At 36.3% G+C, this 19,844-nt stretch overlaps 1 protein-coding gene across 3 annotated transcripts in view; it reads left to right on the forward strand.

The window, feature by feature from the left end:
• Positions 1-19,844, forward strand: part of LAMA2 (laminin subunit alpha 2) — a 541,014-nt gene that overhangs the window by 447,999 nt on the left and 73,171 nt on the right. For all 3 annotated transcript variants that reach the window (XM_014734836.3, XM_070223794.1, XM_070223795.1), the window contains exon 41: positions 12,723-12,825. In XM_014734836.3, coding sequence (XP_014590322.1) covers positions 12,723-12,825 — 103 coding nt within the window. The remainder of the gene's footprint in view (positions 1-12,722; positions 12,826-19,844) is intronic.

Here is a 19,844-nt window from a genome sequence, read left to right on the forward strand (position 1 = left end):
GGAGGCCGACTCCTCCCTTGGGGGCCCTCAGTCTTTTCTCTTAAGGCCTTCAACTGACTGGATGAGGTTCACCCGCATTCTGGAGGATAATCTGCTTTACTCAAAGTCTACTGATTTAAATGTTAATCACATCTAAGAAGTTCCTTCACAGCAACATCTAGACTGGTGTTTGACCAAAAATTGGGTTCCAGGGGCTGGCTCCATGGCCGAGTGGTTAAGTTCGCGTGCTCCGCTGAGGCAGCCCAGGGTTCAGATCCTGGGCGCGGACATGGCACCGCTCGTCAGGCTACATTGAGGCGGCGTCCCACATCCCACAACTAGAAGGACCTGCAACTAAGATATACAACTGTGTACAGGGTGGGTGGGGGGGGGGGTTGGGGAGATAAAGCAGAAAAAAAAATTGGGTTCCACAGGCTAGCCAAGTCAATACAGAAAATTAACCATAACAAACATCTATACTTTCCAAATAAGCAGAGAGAAAAACATGTGTGAAGGAGAAGGAGATTTTCAATTGACTCTATAAAAGGCAAAAATAGAACAGGAGCAAAAATAAAAAAAGCCCAGTAAATATAAAACACCAAGTATGATAGAATTAAATCCAAATACAGCAGTCAGGGTAATTATTTCTAGCTGCCTCAGGAGATAACCCCTGAAATCTCAGTAGCCTAACACAATTCAAGTTTCTGTCTCATATCACACCTAATGTGTGTCAGACAACCTTTCTTCATCCTTTAGCTACACCACACCACGTAGCCTCCGAGGTTGTCCTGGCAGAGAAAGAGAAAGAAGGAAGACACATGCTGGCTCTCACCTGCCTTAGCTGGGCCATATCTGGTCTATGGATCAGAAGTAGTCACGTGCCTCAACCTAACTGTAAGTGAGGCTGGGGAAAATAGGAGTCACGTAGAATATTTGATGAGTATTAACTGTCTCAGCTTCACATTGTCTTCATAATAAAGGCAAACAGGTTAAATTACTAGTTCAGTAGCAATGATTTCCATATTGGATTAAAAAATGTTTAACAAATGCAGCCATCTGTATAGGACATACACAAAATGCCACTCATGTTGAGGGTACAGAAGACTGAAAATGAAGAAATGAGAAAGGATACACCGGGGAACTCTAACCAGAAGAAAGCTGGTATATTAATAACAATCAAAATAGGCTTTAATTTTTTTAAAAAGAGTTATTAGAGATAAAGAGAGTCATCATAATATAATAAAAAGAACAAGCTAGCAGGAAGATTAAAAATTTCTGAACCTGCAAGGTTATAACTGCAAAGCCTAAGAATAAACAAAAGCAAAAGTCAGAATGAGGAAATCAACATATCTGTAATTATAGTGGGAGATTTTACCATATCCCTCTTAAAAAATTGATAGTTCAAGCTAAGAGATGTAAGGATGCAGGAGATTTGAAAAGTACCATAAACAAGCTTGATTTAATGGTCTTTAGAACTCTATATCAATGAGATGGTTAATTCTATATGCCCCATTAGATAAAGCATTCACGAAACTTAAAAAAAAAAAAAAGACCATGAACTAGACCACAAAGCAAGTATCAGCAGATCCCATGGATCCAACAGCACCTAGACTACAGCCTCCGATCACAGCGCAATAACGTTAGAAAATTACACAGAAAGACTGCCCCTCAAAAAATGTTTTAAATAGAAAACACTCTTCAAAGTAATTCATGGGTCAAAGAAAAAACATAATCTGAAATTTAAAAATATTTAATAACTGAATGGAAATAAAACTTCTACACAGCAAAAGTTGTGGGATACAAATAAAGTGGCACTAAAGTGACAAAGTTTTAAATGCAGTTATAGGAAAGGATGGGAACTAAAACCAATTATTTAAAGTTTCTGCTCAAGAAGTTAAAAAAGGTACAAAGAGGGGCTGGCCCCGTGGCCGAGTGGTTAAGTTCGCGCGCTCCGCTGCAGGCGGCCCAGTGTTTCGTTGGTTCGAATCCTGGGCGCGGACATGGCACTGCTCATCAGGCCACGCTGAGGCAGCGTCCCACATGCCACAACTAGAAGAACCCACAACGAAAAGTACACAACTATGTACTGGGGGGCTTTGGGGAGAAAAAGGAAAAAATAAAATCTTTAAAAAAAAAAAGGTACAAAGAAAGGAATAAGAAAGAAAGCAGAAATTAATGACTGAGAAGAAAATATTAGACAGGGTTGACAAAATAGAAAGCTGATTCTTACAATAAACAGGCAAGACAAGAACAATTAAGCAGAGAGATGACATGTGTGAATAAGATCAGGAATGAAGAGGGGGAAAGAACTACGGATATAATATAGATTTAATAAACATGGATATACTAGGGTACATGAGCAACTTTATTCAAGTAAATTTGAATGCTTGACGAAGTAGACAATACATCTAAATCTACTCGAAAAGAGATAGTACACCTGAGTAGAACTCTATAGTCATTAAATGAATTGAATCAGTACTTAGTAATTTACCTGAAACAAAATAACTATGTCTACTGAAGTTTTAAGGATTCATCCAAACATTCTAAAGAACAGAAAAAGAAGGAAAGATTCCCCAGCTTATTTTATTTTTGCTTGATGGCAAAAGCCTGTATAGGACAGTATTAAAAAGAAAACTGTAGGCCAATCATAAATAGAGATACAAAACTGTAAGTACAATATTGGCAACTCAAATCCAAATGGATATTTTTAAAGAGCTGATCAAATACAGCAAAAAGTTAATATCAATCAGATATGGATGATGGGAATACAGGTTTCTACACTAAGTTTTGTTCTTATCTGTATGCTTAAATTATTCCTAGGTAAATGTTTTAACTAAAATGAAAGTTTAAGAGGCCTTAAATAATTTCTTTTCTTTTTAAATTCATGATGCATTTGTATTTTAATTGATTTTAAACTGAAAAGAGCAGCAGATAATTTCAAGCAAAAATAACCTGACTTTTCTTACCTCTAAACTCACACCCACAGGAGCAAACTGTTCTAAATCTATCAACTACTTCTTCTCCTTCCGTATATCTCTTATTATCATTTTATTATCATTATAATCATTATGATTATGCTATCACGTGATTCATTACTTTAGGGTATTATCTGTTTAATCACAGCTGTGATAAATGAGATGCAGTTCACTAAGAGAGTATCACGTTGCATTTCCCTCCCACCCGTTTTCCAGTATAGACACATCACCGTGTTTGGATCCTTTACTGTTTTCTTTTTGAACTCAAGTAAAGGTACTTAGAGCTCTGTTTTCTGTTCCAGGGATGGTGGGCTCCACACTCTGTAAGATGAAGGCTTTGTGACCTCATTCTCCCTACTTCTACCCTTTTAACTTTCATATTGTAGCAATTTCACAAAATCATATATTTTATCTATAACCATAACTGTTCCAAGACAGAATGTAGAAGTCTTTTCTCCGGAGCCCTTCCCTTTCCTTAAAGACCCCCTCTGATTATTTTCAGTGGGGGAGAGACGCGGGCACTTGATGTCTGGTTGCCAGTTGCTCTGGCAAGAGGGAAGCAGAGAGGGCTTCTTTATTCCATAAAACGACTTGCAGTGAATTATTTACTTTTATTCTCATGATTAACTTACCCTCTACCTTACCTGTTGTTTCTGAGGCCTGGCCTTCTTTGGCTTCTGAGCACCTCTTCCTGGCTTATACCCAACAGTGCAGGGTGAGGGGATAGTAACTGTAAGGGATGGAGGGGCGTATGTATCTAAAACTCCGTGTTGGTGTGGTCAGGGGAGTATCTCCATCCTGCTAACGGGAAGATTCCTCTGCTGAAGTCATCCTTCTTCTCTTGACTCCATCACAGTTTCATTTCCCACTGATCCCCCCTGCACAGTTACTCCATTTTATTTGTTCTCTTGGTACTGTTTTCCGAAAACAATTAGCCTTTTGCTCAAAACTCAAATTTTAAATTAAACAATCCATATTTCTGAGGAGCCTTTTGTTTTCTTCTTGTTTATTTTACTTCCTCGTGGGAAGAGTATGGTCAGGGCCTCCACTAACCCATGCAGTCCCTGGCTGAGTTAGGACAGGCGTCCCCACTAAGAGAGAGACGCCAGGGTACACAGCGTGGTGAGCAGTACCCTGGCCAGTTCCATCGCCACTGGCACAAACCTTTGGGTCAGACACAGACAGCATAGCCCCAGCATCCGCGGCTTCGAGAGATGCTGCGCCTCTCTGCTCGCTTTCTGCTCTGTGCAGTCTGCTCTTGTGCCAGCTGCCACTGTTTCACCGCTTGGCTGTGGTGTTTGGTTTTGTTCCTGCTTCCTTTTCCCACAAAACACTGTCTCCACAATTAAAATTGAGGATGACAATAGACTCCCAATAGGCAGAAACATGGAAAACCATGAATGACCCCCTGAGTGTCTCACTCTTTCACTATTTCGCAAACAATATTCCATGATTTTAACATAGGTAACTCCTGGCATGTAGTAACTAATCACTAAATGGAGATCGCCCCTTCCCGTCTCCAAACACTGAGGCTAGAAATCTAGAATAGTCTAGAATAGCTCAAAGGCTCCAGAGACTCAGAATTGACAAGCTATTTATCTTGCCATGAGAGAGAGAAAAGTTGAATAGAGAAGAAAATTTCAAAGGAAAAATAAAATTAATTTCTTTCCCTATTGAGTTTGACATAATGTCTGAATATCTGTTTGAATGTAGATACTTTGTAGGATTTTTTTTAATTGATGAGAATTAGGTTCTAGTGGTATGCTGGAATTTCTGAGTCAAGATGGGGGAAGAAGACAGCTGGTCAGAATTTGGGAATTAGAAGATCTGTCTTCAAAGTAAGCACATATTATCTATGTTTTGAGATGTGCCTACTAAAGTAATACTACCTTTCCAAGAAATATTGTGCAGTCTATTCTGATCCCTACGTTGGCTTTATTCCTATAGAAAATATAGTCCTCAGAGCATAGAACTTAATGTCTTATCTGATTTAATATTCAATCTCCAATTACATAAGATTGTTTCTTACTCTTTGACAGTTGCAGTGCTTATGAGTGGTGCTAATGAACTATTTATTGATAAGTACGAAATATTACGCATGCCCACATTTTCAATTTTCTCTTTAAATTTTTAATATTTTTAACCACATATTCAAGGTACTTAATGTGTAAATAGCATTATGAAACACAACACACAGCATAGTCAGAGATAAATAGAATTCTAACCTGCCCTCAAATCATATTTATGTTTCTATTATTTGTCATGCTAGTAAAAATAGTGTTTTCTAGCTTTTACCTACATAATTTATTCCTTTTCTTTGTTATAATTTTTCCTTTCCTTCCTATTATTTTCCTTTAATATTATTCCTAATAATTTTTTCTTCTTTATTTGTTTTGAGTCCTTATAGTAGCAAGATTCTTTTAACACCACTGCTATTGGTCAATAAATCATATAGTTAAACACTGTGAATCTTGGAATAGTGGGATTAAACATTAAGGCATTTCTAATGAGTGTTTGTTTAGAAATGTAGTCATATATTCTCTTCAGTCTGTCTTATTTAGTATTTGCTTTGTGTAATTGGATGAACCAAAATCCATAAAGAATACTCGCAAGGTCATTTTTGATTTTTTTATTTCCTACATAAAGGACTGTGCAAATATTAGCAGAGTACATATCACATTCAAAAGGCCCAATAAAGTATGGTGTCAGTCAAGTTGTAAACTTTAACTCACATATACCTTGTATTTATCCTGTTAACCACTACTTAGAAGTCATTCAAACAGTAATTTTGACTTCTTGTTAATGTCTATAATCATTGGAATTTGTTTCATACCAGTGTAGTGTTAATGGAAAAATGATATAAATCCATAATTGATATGACAATTAAATTTGCAATAAAACTGGTGAGCATTTCTCCTCCTTCATCAGCAATTCAGCAACTTATCTAGGAACTGAGTGATTCACACAATAGCGACTATGAAAAAGTCAGTGAGGATCTCAGTTACCTAGAACAGCATTGAATCTGTGTGTGAAAATCCTGTTCATTGAGCTACCCTGACTTTAGTGGTTGTCTTTGTACATGATACATTCATTTGAGTCAATAACTTTAAAAAATCTAATGGAAACAGAGAAGCAAATTTCCATTTTATGATCCAGCATTAGACGTATTTAAAAATTCAGGGCACAAAATGTTAAAAAGGGTTTGTGTCATCAGTCAGAAACTCTTCAGATTGATGCTATGTTGCAGCATAAGTTTGAACTAATTTTATTCAAGGCAGCAGTGCTCTCAAATGCCCTATTTAGGATTTCCACCTATAGGCGGAATAATCAAAAGGTGAAATCACCATGTTGGGTTTGATTCTGGACATTAACTGGAGAGAAAACTCTAAGCCCTCTGAGTATGTTCTCTAAGTCAGTAGACACTTCTCCATTGCCTTGACTCAAAAACAAGATTCTCTGTAGTTTCAGCCCATCCTACGGCCAACAGCTTGTCCAGTCCCTGCCTCATTGCAGCAAGCTGGTGACACCCATAGGTGCCGAAACAATGGCTGTCATGCTGTAATTGGTGTAAACCTATTCTCACTTAGTTACATATTTTTAAATCCTCTCTTGATTGTCTTTCTCGGTGCTCTCATCAAGCTGAAAATCCACAGACACACATCCTAAATTCTCCTGAGCAATTTTGGGGATTTCCCATTTCATCTCTGAATCTCCTTTCTGTGCTTTCAGTCTTGCAGAGATTCATGGCTCCTTCTCCCATTGTAAGACATAGTATGCAATGCTGGGTAGACAGCCCTTCGACAGATTGCTCACCAAGGCCGTCCCTTTGAGTTGTTTCTTGACTCATTTTTGATTCACTATTTCATTTTAATATCTTATACTATTTTAAAAACAAAGGCTATGTTAAAACACCTTTAAAATTGATACACAGTGATTTCCTTATTTTAAAATTATGTAATGATCTTTTCAATTATTACAAAAGCAGTTCATATCCATTATAGAAAAATAAGAAATACAGACAAGCAAGAAGGAGAAACTGCAAAATGTGCATGATCCCCCCAACCACAAATAATCACTTTTATAATGTTGTTTATCTGTCTATACCTTTTCCTATGCAAATAGTTTTTGTACAAATAGATAATTTTTATATAACTGTTTTATAGCGTACTATATCAATTAACATCCCATGTACATTTTTTCAATAGTCTCAAAAATCTTTTATCTTTTAAAATGTATGTAGGACTAGATTCCACCATTTCTTCTGAGAATTTATTTTGTATAGTAAGAAAGTTCTCCTTCATTTTTTCCAGCAGCCTAACAACATACCTCAATATAAATTTCTTCTGATGTATCCTTTACATAAACACATTGCAGCTAATTACCATTCTTTACATAGATCCCTGTACATTTTGATCAGTTTTATTTATTAAAAAGATTTTAAATTTAAAATCATCTAAGTTATATATTATCTTGGCACATTATCCCCTTTGGAAATATGCAAGGCTTATCTTCTAAAGTAAATTATTTCATAAAAGGTAAGTAACAGAATAGATCATAAACCAAGCTGATGAATTTTCAGTTACAACTTTCTTTAAAAAACAAAGAAGAAAAGAAATATTCTGCCTCTTTCCTTAAAGCCAACTCTTTCAATGAATTAAGAAAATTTATCTCTAATAAAACAGTCATTTGAGGAGCATTTAGAAAAATAATAAAAGTATAATATAAAAAGTAATATAAACAATAACTTTCAAGTTTGCTCATTTAAATAATAAATCACTGGGGTGCAGGTTTCCCATCTGATAAGCTTAATTTCAGATCTGATCTTCGCATCTCCTTCTCCTAATAGGGCCTCCTCTGACAACCAAACAGATATTTCTGTGCTCCATTATGACAGTAATCATTTTCTTTATAAGGAATATTTTGTCTGTCTCTCCACTTCAGTACAGTTCCATTAGGGAAGACAGAATCTTTCCATCTTTGAATAATCAGAGCTGATTCTGGTGCTTGAGATAGCTAAAAACTTTTGTTGGGTAAATCAATCAATTCATTCATCTATTAATCAATGACATGATGCTTTAATGAGACACTATGAATATTTAACAAATAGTAGGAAGAAAAAAACTAGTATGTATGAAAAGCCAATTAAGTGCCAAGTCCTCTGTTAAATCTTTATATACTTTATCATTTCACTTTTCCTATATCTTTCCTTCTCTAATGATGCTTCAAATCATCTCATATTTTCTATAGGTAATTATTGACCAATAAAAACATACAGCAACCTACATATAGTAATAGATTCTATTTTGTATATTATAATAATTTATATATACACATGCATACGTGTATATATATATATACACACACACGCACAGAGAAAAGAACTTATTTATAAAAATATAATCTCTAAAAAGCAAGAAACAAAATATCTTGCAACACTAAGAACCTCATTTATATTTCACATATGCTGTAGACACAGCTCAGAAACTCAGATGTGATGCTTATGAATATGTATGAAGTATAATTAGCTTGGAAAATGCTGCTTCATCACCTGTCTTGATATTGTCGATGTGCTCCAGTGACTTACTAAGCAATGTTGGAAAAGGAACTCTCCAAATTCCAATGAGTTGAAACAGTTCTGTTCATCCATAACATGTTAGTGTTTTCCATTCTGTTATCATATGAAAGGCTTGTCATTTAAACCTGGGTTGTTGGTATACTGCTTATAACTGACAGTTGTATGCCATCAGCTCTTTACTGTAATATTTTGGAGTGCTTCCTGAAACACTGAAACCTGTTTTATTCCTCCACATCTCTTGAACCCAAACCTCTCATTTCCGCTGCCCCTGCCTGCAGTTGCAGCTCTCTTTTCTCTGGCCCATGCTGTTACAATGACCAGCTGACGTCTCCTTTTCTTCCCACACAGCTGCCCAGTTCATCTTCCTGGACCGAGGCTCTGATCATACGCTCCTACTCAGAAACATGCAATGACTCCACATGCCTTATTGTCCAGTTTCCTTAGTCTGACTTTCAAACTTTCCAGAAATTGACTCCAACCTACCTAACAGCCTTGCTGCTTCACACCGCCCTTCATAAACTCTACAGTCCTTTGCAGCTGAAATACTTGCTCTCCCACCCATGCATCAAAATCCCCTGCCTCCTTGCCTTTCCTTGCCTTCTTGCTATTCAATCTCCTACACACCTGTATATGCTCCATATCTCCTTATCTGAGCAGAGTGGTTGACTAAGGATCCAGGAAGAAATCATTGGCTTCCTGAAAAGCAGGAAAGACAAGATGCCTGGAAGCAAAGGCAGGAGATATTCCTAAATGCAAGAAGACCAGAAATTAGCAGCAGGGAAGTCTATCAGCAGATGGACTTCAGTCAGGGCTCCATTATGTTGGTGGATGAAGATACGAGGGTCCAGTGGAAGACCCTAAGTTGATAATCAGCCAGTCAGACTAGTCAGAAAAATTCAGAAAGGTCACCAATATCCAATGTCAGGAATAAAGGAGCTGAAGTCACATAACTTCTGCAAACAGTAAAGGATAATAAGAGAAAATTATGAACAACTTTATGCCAAAAATTCAACAATTGAACGAAATGGACAAATTCTTTGAAAATCACAAACTACCAAAACTCACTCACAAATAAATAACTTGAATGGCCCTATATACAGTAAAGATTTGAATTTGTACTTAAAAACCTTCACATACGTACATGCACACGTAAATTCATAAATTCAGTTCCAGATGCCTCCTCTGGTGAATTCCACCAAACATTTAAGGAAGAAATAATAATGTTTTCAGTGAACTGACGAGGACAAAATATGTCTCACCCCATTCAATGAGACCAGTGTTACTCTTATACAAACCAGACAAAGACACTGCAAAAAAAGGAAAATTATAGACCAATATCCCTCATGAACACAGATGCAAAAATTCTTGATACAGTTCTAACAAATCAAATCTAATCATTTATTAAGACAAGCTACAAACTAGGGGAATATGTTTGAAAATTATGTATCTGATAAAGGATTTCTATCTAGATTATTCATAAATATCTTTCAATAAGAACAAATAATCCAATAAAAAATTGGACAAAAGATTTAAACGGACATTTTGCCAAAGAAAATGGCAAATAAGCACATGAAAAGAAGCTCAACATTATTAGTCACAATGAAAATGCAAATTAAAACCACAATGAGGTACACACCTATTAGAATGTCTAAAATTTAAAAAGATTGACTATATCAAGTATTGGAAATGTTGTAGGCAAATATAACTCTCATACACTGCTGGCTGGAATTTAAAATAGTACAAATATTTGGAAAATTAGTGGTAGTTTCTTAAAAACTTAAACATACACTTAGCATATCATCTAGCCATTCCACTTGTAGGTGTTCACTCCAAGAAAAATTAAGGCATGTGTTCATACAAATATTTGAACACAAATATTCATAGTAACTCTAGAATATCCAAAGCTGGAAATAACCCAAATGTTCATCAAGGGGTTAATGAATAAATAGACTGAGGCATATCTATAAAATAAAAAAGGGATCACATATTGATACACATGCAACATGGATCAATGTCAAAATAATTACATCAAATGATATAATTTATTTATAACTATTAAATAAATTTCTATAAATTATATAAAATTCTATAAAATGCAAACGGATAGTGATGGAAATCAGATCAATTTTTTTGTTTGGGGATGGGGGAAAGACAAGGAGAGGTGAAGGGAGGGATTAGAAGGAAATGATGGATATGTTCTCTACCTTGATTGTGGTGATGGTTTCAAAGGTGTATATATGTCAAAACTTATCAAAATGTAAATTTGGAATATATGAAGGTTGATACCACAGTAAAACTTGACTGGAGAGCAAGTCAACTCTCCCTCCCTCCTTTTTCCCATGGCTCACTTTTCATATCCGAGATTAGCTTTAAAATTTTAGTTGTTAAGTGTTTGCCAGATTATGTTCTTCTAGAAAGGCATTCACACCTCAAGGCTGTGGGGAAAGCTCTTTTCTTTCTCTCTTTTCTTTCCTTCCTTCTCTAGTTTCGTCTAGTATTATGAGTGACCCTTATTATCTTGATGTCTCAGGATCACCATTATCAACATTCGTTATTTTACCATGGTGATACTGGCATCTGCTGAAACCCACTTTATCCCAGTCCGAATCGACTTAGACTCCTGAGCTTTAAAAACTCTTCTCTCTACTTGTTAGTTTCCTGTTTCCTCAGTGTCAGACAGATTGGCAGCTGTCACTTCTGCTGTTTTCATGTGCCTATTTAGAGAATCTTTGTCCTTCTTTCTTTGTAATTTCCTTTCTCTAATCTGCTTTGATTTAGAAAACCTATAGCCAAGGGAATAAGAACTGCATGTAAATTTAGAACAAATATAGAACCTGAGTGGATAATCAAGGCTCATTTTTTGAGTAAGGCACATTGGATTTGTGCCATTTATATGACACTCTTAACCTTTTTTTCAAGATAAATGACACTTACGTGATGTTACTGTATCTAACTCTGCAGGGGAACTAGAGGACTGAGGATTTCTGTGTCCTCAGTTGAAAAGACTGTCCATTTTCCATAGAATAATTTGCCAGGGTAGTCAGACAGCTCTTTTTGCAAGTGCTAAATGTGTACGCACGATGTCCCTTTTTATTTATGTAGATATGTCCAATATATCCTTTTGTAGATATCATGGTATTATATAACTAATCTGTTCTGTGAGCAATAGATTATTTAAATGAAAGCTATTGGTGTAACACCTTACAATAAATTTTTCCACAAGAGTAGCAAGTTCCGTAATCTTTCCTAGTTTAATGCTCAAATAATGTGACTGATAAAAAAAAATGTTATTAAGGCACTGTAGATGTCTGTGAAGAGTGTTATGTCTGGGATAACCTGAATTCAAATTCATAGCTTCAACAACAAGTATTTATATTCTCTAGCTGTTCTTGCACCCTGGAATACTTTTCCAATTTAAAATTTACACAGAAGATCCTATTTGATTTATCTCTTGGTATAAATGTATTAGGTAATGATTGCTGAGAAGCAAATACTATTAAAATGGCTACTAGACATTCAATCAAAGGCTCTTTTTCCATATCATTCTATTATCTTTGTGTCACCTCTTTTAATCTAAGCCTCAACAAATACAGCTTTGCTGGGAGATGATTGTGGCTCCAAGATGGTCACTTAGAAGACTGTGTTTTGCCATCGTTCTCTGAGATGCATTTAAAAAAGGAGCAGTGTGTTGTCTCATTTCAACACGTAGGGGACAAGAGGTGCTCCCCACTGACCCCACAACTCAAGAGAAATGTGCTCAGGGATAAAGTCAGTGGATGTGTTTAGTTCTTAATTTGCTTGACCCTTCTACAACACTTGATAATACTGACCAGTTATGTTCTTGCAACATTGCCAGCCATCATGCTTCGAGCCATGCTTCTTTTGATTTCCAGAATATCATGCTCTCCTGATTTCTCTTCGTCCTCTCCAGAATCTCAGTCACTTGTCAGCCCCACTTTCTAAACTTGCCCCTTCAATGTTGGGATTCCTAAGGGTTTTGTTTCAGGACTTCTTCTCTTCTCCCAATAAACAGTCTGCTGATTTTAATCACCAACATGTGCTGATAATTTGTAATTCTAAATTTGTAGCCTAGAATGCTTTCCTGAAAGTAAGCCTTGTATGTCAACTGCCTGCTACCTCTACTTCGTAAACCTATGGTTTTAGATATGTGACACTTCTTGTTCTCTCCACAGGCAACAGGTCCTCAGGGTTCATTAAAGGAAAATGCCAAAGGCTCCCTTCAGAAAAGCTTCGGGACTCTTAATGAAGCCAAGAGGTTAGCAAATGATGTAAAAGGTTAGTGTGACCTCTCTTTATTATTATTGTCAGGTTAATTGTACTTGTAATTGGCAGGCTATTTTATCACACTATCAGAAAAGTGTCATTGTTTTAGCATGACTTTTATGATTATTTTTCTTATCTAGATTTAATGCAAGTAAACTATCTCAACAGTTTTATATTTTTTCTTCATATCTCATTTTGCACTGGGTTATTATAATTTTAAACCTAATTTCTATGGCATCATTTCACCTATGTCAAAAGTACAGTAACTTATAAATTAAAGTATGATAAGTTTTTAAGAGCACCAAACCTCACTTTGTTTTGGTTTCAGAAATGATAGCCACAAAGGAATTAATCAGGCAGATGTGGTGTAAATGTCCTTGTGAAACATTCAATTTTGTTAATGGGCCACATTTCCTGAAAAGTATTCACACCTTTTAAATACATTTTCATGTATTTTATTCCTAATTCAAGGATCAAAGTGCATAAAATATCTACCCTGTGATGTATCGTGGGTTTTGCATTAAAAATGTATTAGTAAATATAGCTGCTGCTCTCTAGATAAGCTATTATATTTATCTTTTCATTCAAATATCTCCTGTTTCTCATTGGAGTTGCCTCCTGTTTCCCTCTCCAGTCTCATTCCTACCACTTCTAGCTTTCATCCATCTCCTCAACCTTACTGAAATATTCGTGATCCTCCCAAAACCTGATTCCCCTCCAAGCTGCCATGCTTCGCAGTGTTAATCCTTCTCTTTGGAGTGCCTCAGCATCCCTCTTTCTTTTTCATCTCACTACCTTCTACCAGACCTTCACGTCTTAGCTCAACTGTTATCTTCTCCAGGAAACCTGACACCCCATCTGAATTACAGGCCCCTTCTCTGTGCACACTTTTCTCGTAGACTTGTCTAGCCACTGCAACCAGGGACTTAGATTCCATCTTCTTGAGGACAGACATAGGGTCTTCTTTTTCACTTTGTGTTTCTAGTGTATAGTATCACAGTGACTAACTCAAATCAGGAAACAAGCATATTTTAAAAAATAAAGGAATGGTGTCGGTCTTTACTAACTTTAGAAAGAGAAGAGGTTTTATAATCATTTATATTTGTCATGCTTTAAACGAGGAGTCCTTGGTCTCCAAAAGAGGCTGATAGGAAATTACAAGTTTTTCTCCGTCATAGATGGCACTTTGATAGTAAAACCGTTGGACCGTGAATCACAGGTGAAATAAGACCCCTTGTAGACATAATTCTGTGCAGGAGATTGCTCTTCTTATAAACTGAAGAGTAACTGGAAAGAGCCAAAATCCGTTTTCCTGTTGGACAAGTTGAGTTGTTCTCATTGCTTTGTGGTCTTCCTTGCTGTCCAATACCCCTGCCCAGAATGAGGACTGGGAGGAGGGGAGTAAGGTGAGTCATGGAAGCACGGCGTCAGCCTTGCCCTGGCCTCTATTTCCCCACAAACACTGGTATTATAGAAAGGAAGAAAGAATTTCATTTTTAAGGGTTTTTTCCAAGGGAAAAAGAAATCTATGGACAGGTATGGTAGAAAGGGTTCGGAGACAGAAATGTTCATTAGTTTAAAAGTCTTTTTTTGTAGTTCAGGTAGTACATTATTTAAAGTAATGAAAACCTGCAAACTACTCAAGTAATAATTCCTCCCAAAACCCAAGCCAAGGCTCTGACGGAGATGGGAATGTTTTCTTGCTACATTATGACATTCCCCTGATTTGTGGCCAATTACCCAAGTTATAAAATGGCTGTTAATCAGGGAAATGCCATATATAACCACCAGGAACTGCCGAAATAGGCCTACCGAGCAAAACTCCTGACAGCAGCTATTAAAATAGAGATTTAGTCATTCCTCTCTCTATGGCGCCTGGAGAGGGAAGGAATAAAAGTGGCAAGGCCAGTATACCCTCCATATTTCTAATTTGTTACTTGGTTCAATTCAGTATAATCCAGTTAGTTCATGATCTTTAGTCATGAATGACTTAGCGCTGCTCCCTGCCATTTTTATGCTGTCCTTGCCTTGAGGGAGTCTGAACTTGCCAGGAGCAATTTGTTTTGCTTTTTAATCTTTGAATACATATTTGTTAAAAGTAAATTTGCCCTTGTACTCGTTTGAGATTTGAAGGCAGTCTACATTGCACTAGTTGAATGTCTGTGGAGATAAAAATCGTTTCGTTGATGGATACCGGGCTTGGTACAAATTGGCGAGTGAAAGAGTTAGAAGATAAATTAATACCACCAGGTGAATTAATACTATTTTGCAGATTGATGAGAAATTTTATCAATAAACTAGCCAGTCGAGGTTCTCAAGGAATGTGTACAGGGCAAGGAATGAAGTAGAAGATTGTGTATTAGAAGTCTGAGAATACTAAGATTTTACAATTACATACCTTATCTTATATAAATAACAACATGGAATCATAGAGTAACTATTCAAGTTTATTTACTTCTTAATTTATCCCTAAGTTTTGTCTTTGCCCAAATAAGTGAAATTATTTCATTACTTAGGAACAAATAGATAACATTTCTGTAAAATAGATGGCACTCATATGAAATTAAAAGATCTATTCCCACGCCTGAGACTATTGAATCAGTAAATTGCATGACATGTGGTGCTGTTCAACACGGAGAACAGTACCAAAATTATTCCAAATGTTAATTTTTATAAGTCAATCAATAGTTTCCTTTTATACTATGATCCTCCAAACAGTCATTCAGTCTAGACAAGTATACAGAAAGGTTCTGAGATCATGAATGTAATACACTTGCAATTACTAACCTATTAAGATTCTATGTTATTATTTTAGGTTAGAAAAAGAGAATAAATAGGAATACTGCAGTTCTGTGAAGCCAAAGTATGATACAGTAGTCAAATTTATCTAAAGCGTTCTTTTATTCTTAAAGATATACTCCTTTTGAATTTCCATGCTACCATTTGCCAGAATCAGCCTTTCCATTAGTAGATGTGTGAAAGCAAATAAAATCTGCTCCATTGACGAAAAATAATTTTGGACTAAATGGATGAAATCAAGCCTGGATCCCCTAGGCTACCATAGTCCAGACAACAAAGCAATCTTTTCCAGTAGAAACTGCTGATTCCTCATACAGAGTTTTAGTTCCTCCTTTGGAGTGTGAGTAGAGAAAATTGGGAAAATAAAACAAGGTTGGATTCAGTTTAGGAGTTAAAATGAAAAGTGGCAAAATAATGTCAAACCTAGAAGGGCAGGAACTATTGGAACCGGAGAAAACTTGTGTTACTTAAAGGTATTAAAATTCAGTTTCTTCTGGAATAGCTGCTGGCCAAAACAAAAGGAGGCTACAGGCCCACAGTCAGGCTTTAGAGCTCCTCCTGGAGGAACCATATGTGGGTTTGCCGTCTGGTCGTTGTGGTTTCTCATTCTACTGGCTGAAGTGAGGACTCCCCTTGCTCCTGACATCTTGTCTTTGGAGATCCTGCCACCAGACAAACAGGCCTTCCCTCCTCTCCTCAGGCTTCTTAATATGACCTCTAGTGGGAGGAAGAGCTTTTTCGGTTGCAGCTAACAGTGGTAGAGGGACTATCAAGCTCTGGGCCCATGTTGAACAAGATCTAATTTGGCACTCGGATCAGGACAGGGTTTCTCAGTAACATGCCTTCCTATAAGCACAGGCCCAATTAAGTGATCTCAGAGTTCCTGTGCTCGGTCGCTCTAGTAGACATGTCTGAGCAAAAGAGGCAATCTGAAATAGGACACCTCCCAAACTTGTAACAGCAGCTGGGGGAAGGGAAGCATGGAAAAAGATCATGAAAGACACTAGAAGAACAAAAGGTGGGAAGACTGGGGTAGCAGCCTCACCAAATCAGTTGACAGGAGGCCAGGGACAGGGACACAGGTCTCGATTTCTCCCAGCCTTCTTTCTTGCTCAGCTGCTCTTCCTTCAGTTCTCAGAATCCTGCCCTGGGTCATGGGGTTAATTTAAGGGGCTGGTTCTTTAGAAATCTCAACATTAAGGAGACAGAGGGCTATGTAAGTGGATGAAAAATTACAGTAAAGTGACTTGAGGGCTATTGTACCTCCTATGTTCTTAAAATATCCAAAGATGAAAATATAATGTAATGTTATGTAATAAGGTTAGTTAATTGTATAGAGCAATCATGTATTATGTAATTTAGCAAAGTTGACCACCTCTCATATGTAAAACAAAATCACTTAAGTGGAAGAAACACTAAGATCAATACTTTAGCCCAAGTTAGTCTGGCTCCAAAACTGATGCTTTTAATCACTGCTGGACAAAAGCTCTGGGCTTCTGCCATAGCGCAGAAGATGACACATTAACATTCATGGCCCTAACAAATGTTTGATAAATGAATGAGTGAGTGGATCAATATCCAAGAGTAACAGAAATCTCTCATCACTAGGAAGGTCAAAATCAAGGTTTCCATATGACCTCATACAGATCCCTTGCCTGTTTCAAATGTTGTGCTTCAGAACTACGTGTAGAAACACTGCAGAGATTAACCTATTCTCTAATTCTGAGGAACTTCTAGAACAAAAGATAAAGCACACTTGTAGGAAATAAAATTTATATAGATTAATTAATTTTTTTTGCAAAGAAATCCTAAAGAGAGGATATTCCTTTATTTCTTGGTAAAGGAGCATATCAGAAGTGATCATAAGTCTGTAAAAGTCATTGTTCATAATAAGACTGGTGTCATGGTAATGAAAAAGTTTGTTGCAAAATGTTATCTAGATGGCAATTTGGCATAAGATTCCATTTAACCAGATCCCTTCAAAATTAATAGTAGTTCTATGAATTTCACCCTGTGGAAGAAGCATTCTCTCAAGGTATTTATTTGTACCCTGATCATATTAATAAAAAATAAAAATTGCATTTGAGGAACTTAACTACATGAGATTGAATAGTCAAATAGAACATTTCCATTAAAATCTGTAAAAATCATTCTTATATTTAGTTGAAAACTGTTTTCAACATTATTGGAAACTGATAAATACACCAGGGCAGTTATCAAACCAATGTGAATTATCAAGCCATTGTGAATTGTTTTGTAACCATTTACTGCCTGCCTGTGGTAAATCCAGTACTTTCTCATACATCTTCCAATTTATTTCTCATATCAGTCATATGAAAGAAGGTGTCATCCTCATCATACACGTGTAAAAGGGTCTAGAAATGGCATTTGAACCTACATCTTCCAACTCTGAGTCCTATCATTATTTCATTGCACCACACACATTTTTAATGACTAGAATTTTGTGACAGAAGACATTATTGATGATCAAAGAAATCACTTGTAACAGCTTTGAGACAGTATGTAGCATAGTTCCATGTTACCATTTATAATTTAACTAAACTCTAATTCATTCTAATTCATTAACACAATGCCAGGAACGTGGTAAACATGAGTAAATGTGTATTATTCGTGGAAGTGACTTACAACACTGCTTAGTGATTTTCATTCTGAATATGTCTACCTTGTACAATGTCAATGGATATGCAGCAAAGGGAAATGATTTTGTCAGGCATGTTTACAGTCTACCCTCACTGCTCTGCTTCTTCCCCTCACTTTATGAGCTCTATCTCAGCCAACCCCTTTCCTGGACATTTGTCTTCTATTGTGTAAGGACAAGATGAGAAAGGGAGAGCCAAAGCTGAAGGTGTGTGTGTAGCCTTTGAGATTTGATGTGTGATGTCTAGAGAGAAGATGAAGAAGAATGACGTGGATTATGGGGTACGAGAGCTGAAGAAATAAGGAGAGGAGATTCTATAAAACGTCATGATGGATTATAAACTGGATCCTTTTCTTGTTCTCCAAAAGTTACAACTAAAGAATTGGGTTGGATTTTCTTTTAACCATCAATAATTCTGTTTCTTTGGCCATGTGATAGTTCAAACTGGACCACATGCTTTCTTCCTTGCATTTTAGTTATAGATACATGCTGCTTCATTTATCTTTTCATTTAAGCCAGACTTGGAGTGCCTATTTTTCTGGGTTTTCATTTCTATAGTTTTGTAAGTTTTCCATTTTAAAATCTGCATTTCTTCTCTGTGCACAACTTCTACTCACCTAATTCTATTGACAAAGCTATAAAATGTTTAGATTTGCTTTGAGAAATTCCAGAAGCTACTTCAGAAAATATGGTCAGAGAGTAAGAAAGGATAAATTAAGAAGGACTCAGAATTAAATAGGTGAAACATAGAAATCAGAGCGAAGTCAGAATATTCAGATTTTGCCTTTCTAGCATAGAAAGCGGAGGATCAAAATTACTACTTTGGAACTTGAGGGCTGGCAATAACAAGATGTTCTTCAGATCAATCTTTCTTCTGAATAATTGGCCTGATTTTTCAGCCAGTGTTTGCTATCAGAATGCATAAAATAGGGTAAACCAAGTGATTCCCTTTAAATTAATGGTTTTCCACTGTACATGAATATCTTGCTTGCCAGAACATTTTAAATGTTTCATTATTTAAAAAGTAAAATCCAATCAAGAAGCTAAGAAATGAAATTTGTGCTGTTCCATTTCCTTAATTGATGAAGACTTCCAAGTTAATATGAAAAGAGCAGTCTCTTAACTATTCTTAAAGCATTCATATAAATATCACAGTCATAATCAGAGTGGCTTTATTTTTGAAAGTATACTTTCAATAACCTATCCAAAGATTTTATTTTAGCACAAACAGTGAAAATAACAGAAGTATTAAAAGACAGATGAATTTTGATTGACAGAGGAGAAAATCTAATTACTTGGAAAGTATGTTTTGAGGAACTAGAGTTGAAAATAATATCTTAGTGACTGAAATGGATGTACTGATGTTTTAAAGCTGTGCTTTGCTGGAATATTCTATACTTTGTTTTGCGGTGATGTCTGGTTTTTGGCTCAGAACTTAAAAGCAGAAGCCTTAAACAATATTGCATGCTTATATTACTGTAACATAACAGTGGTTGAATCCATCTTCCTATAAAACCTTTATATGAAATGGAGTGGATCGTTAATTAATATGTTCCATATTCTTTTGTACATC

The sequence above is a fragment of the Equus caballus genome, chromosome 10 (genome assembly GCF_041296265.1).
Source record: "Equus caballus isolate H_3958 breed thoroughbred chromosome 10, TB-T2T, whole genome shotgun sequence".
Lineage (NCBI taxonomy): Eukaryota > Metazoa > Chordata > Mammalia > Perissodactyla > Equidae > Equus > Equus caballus.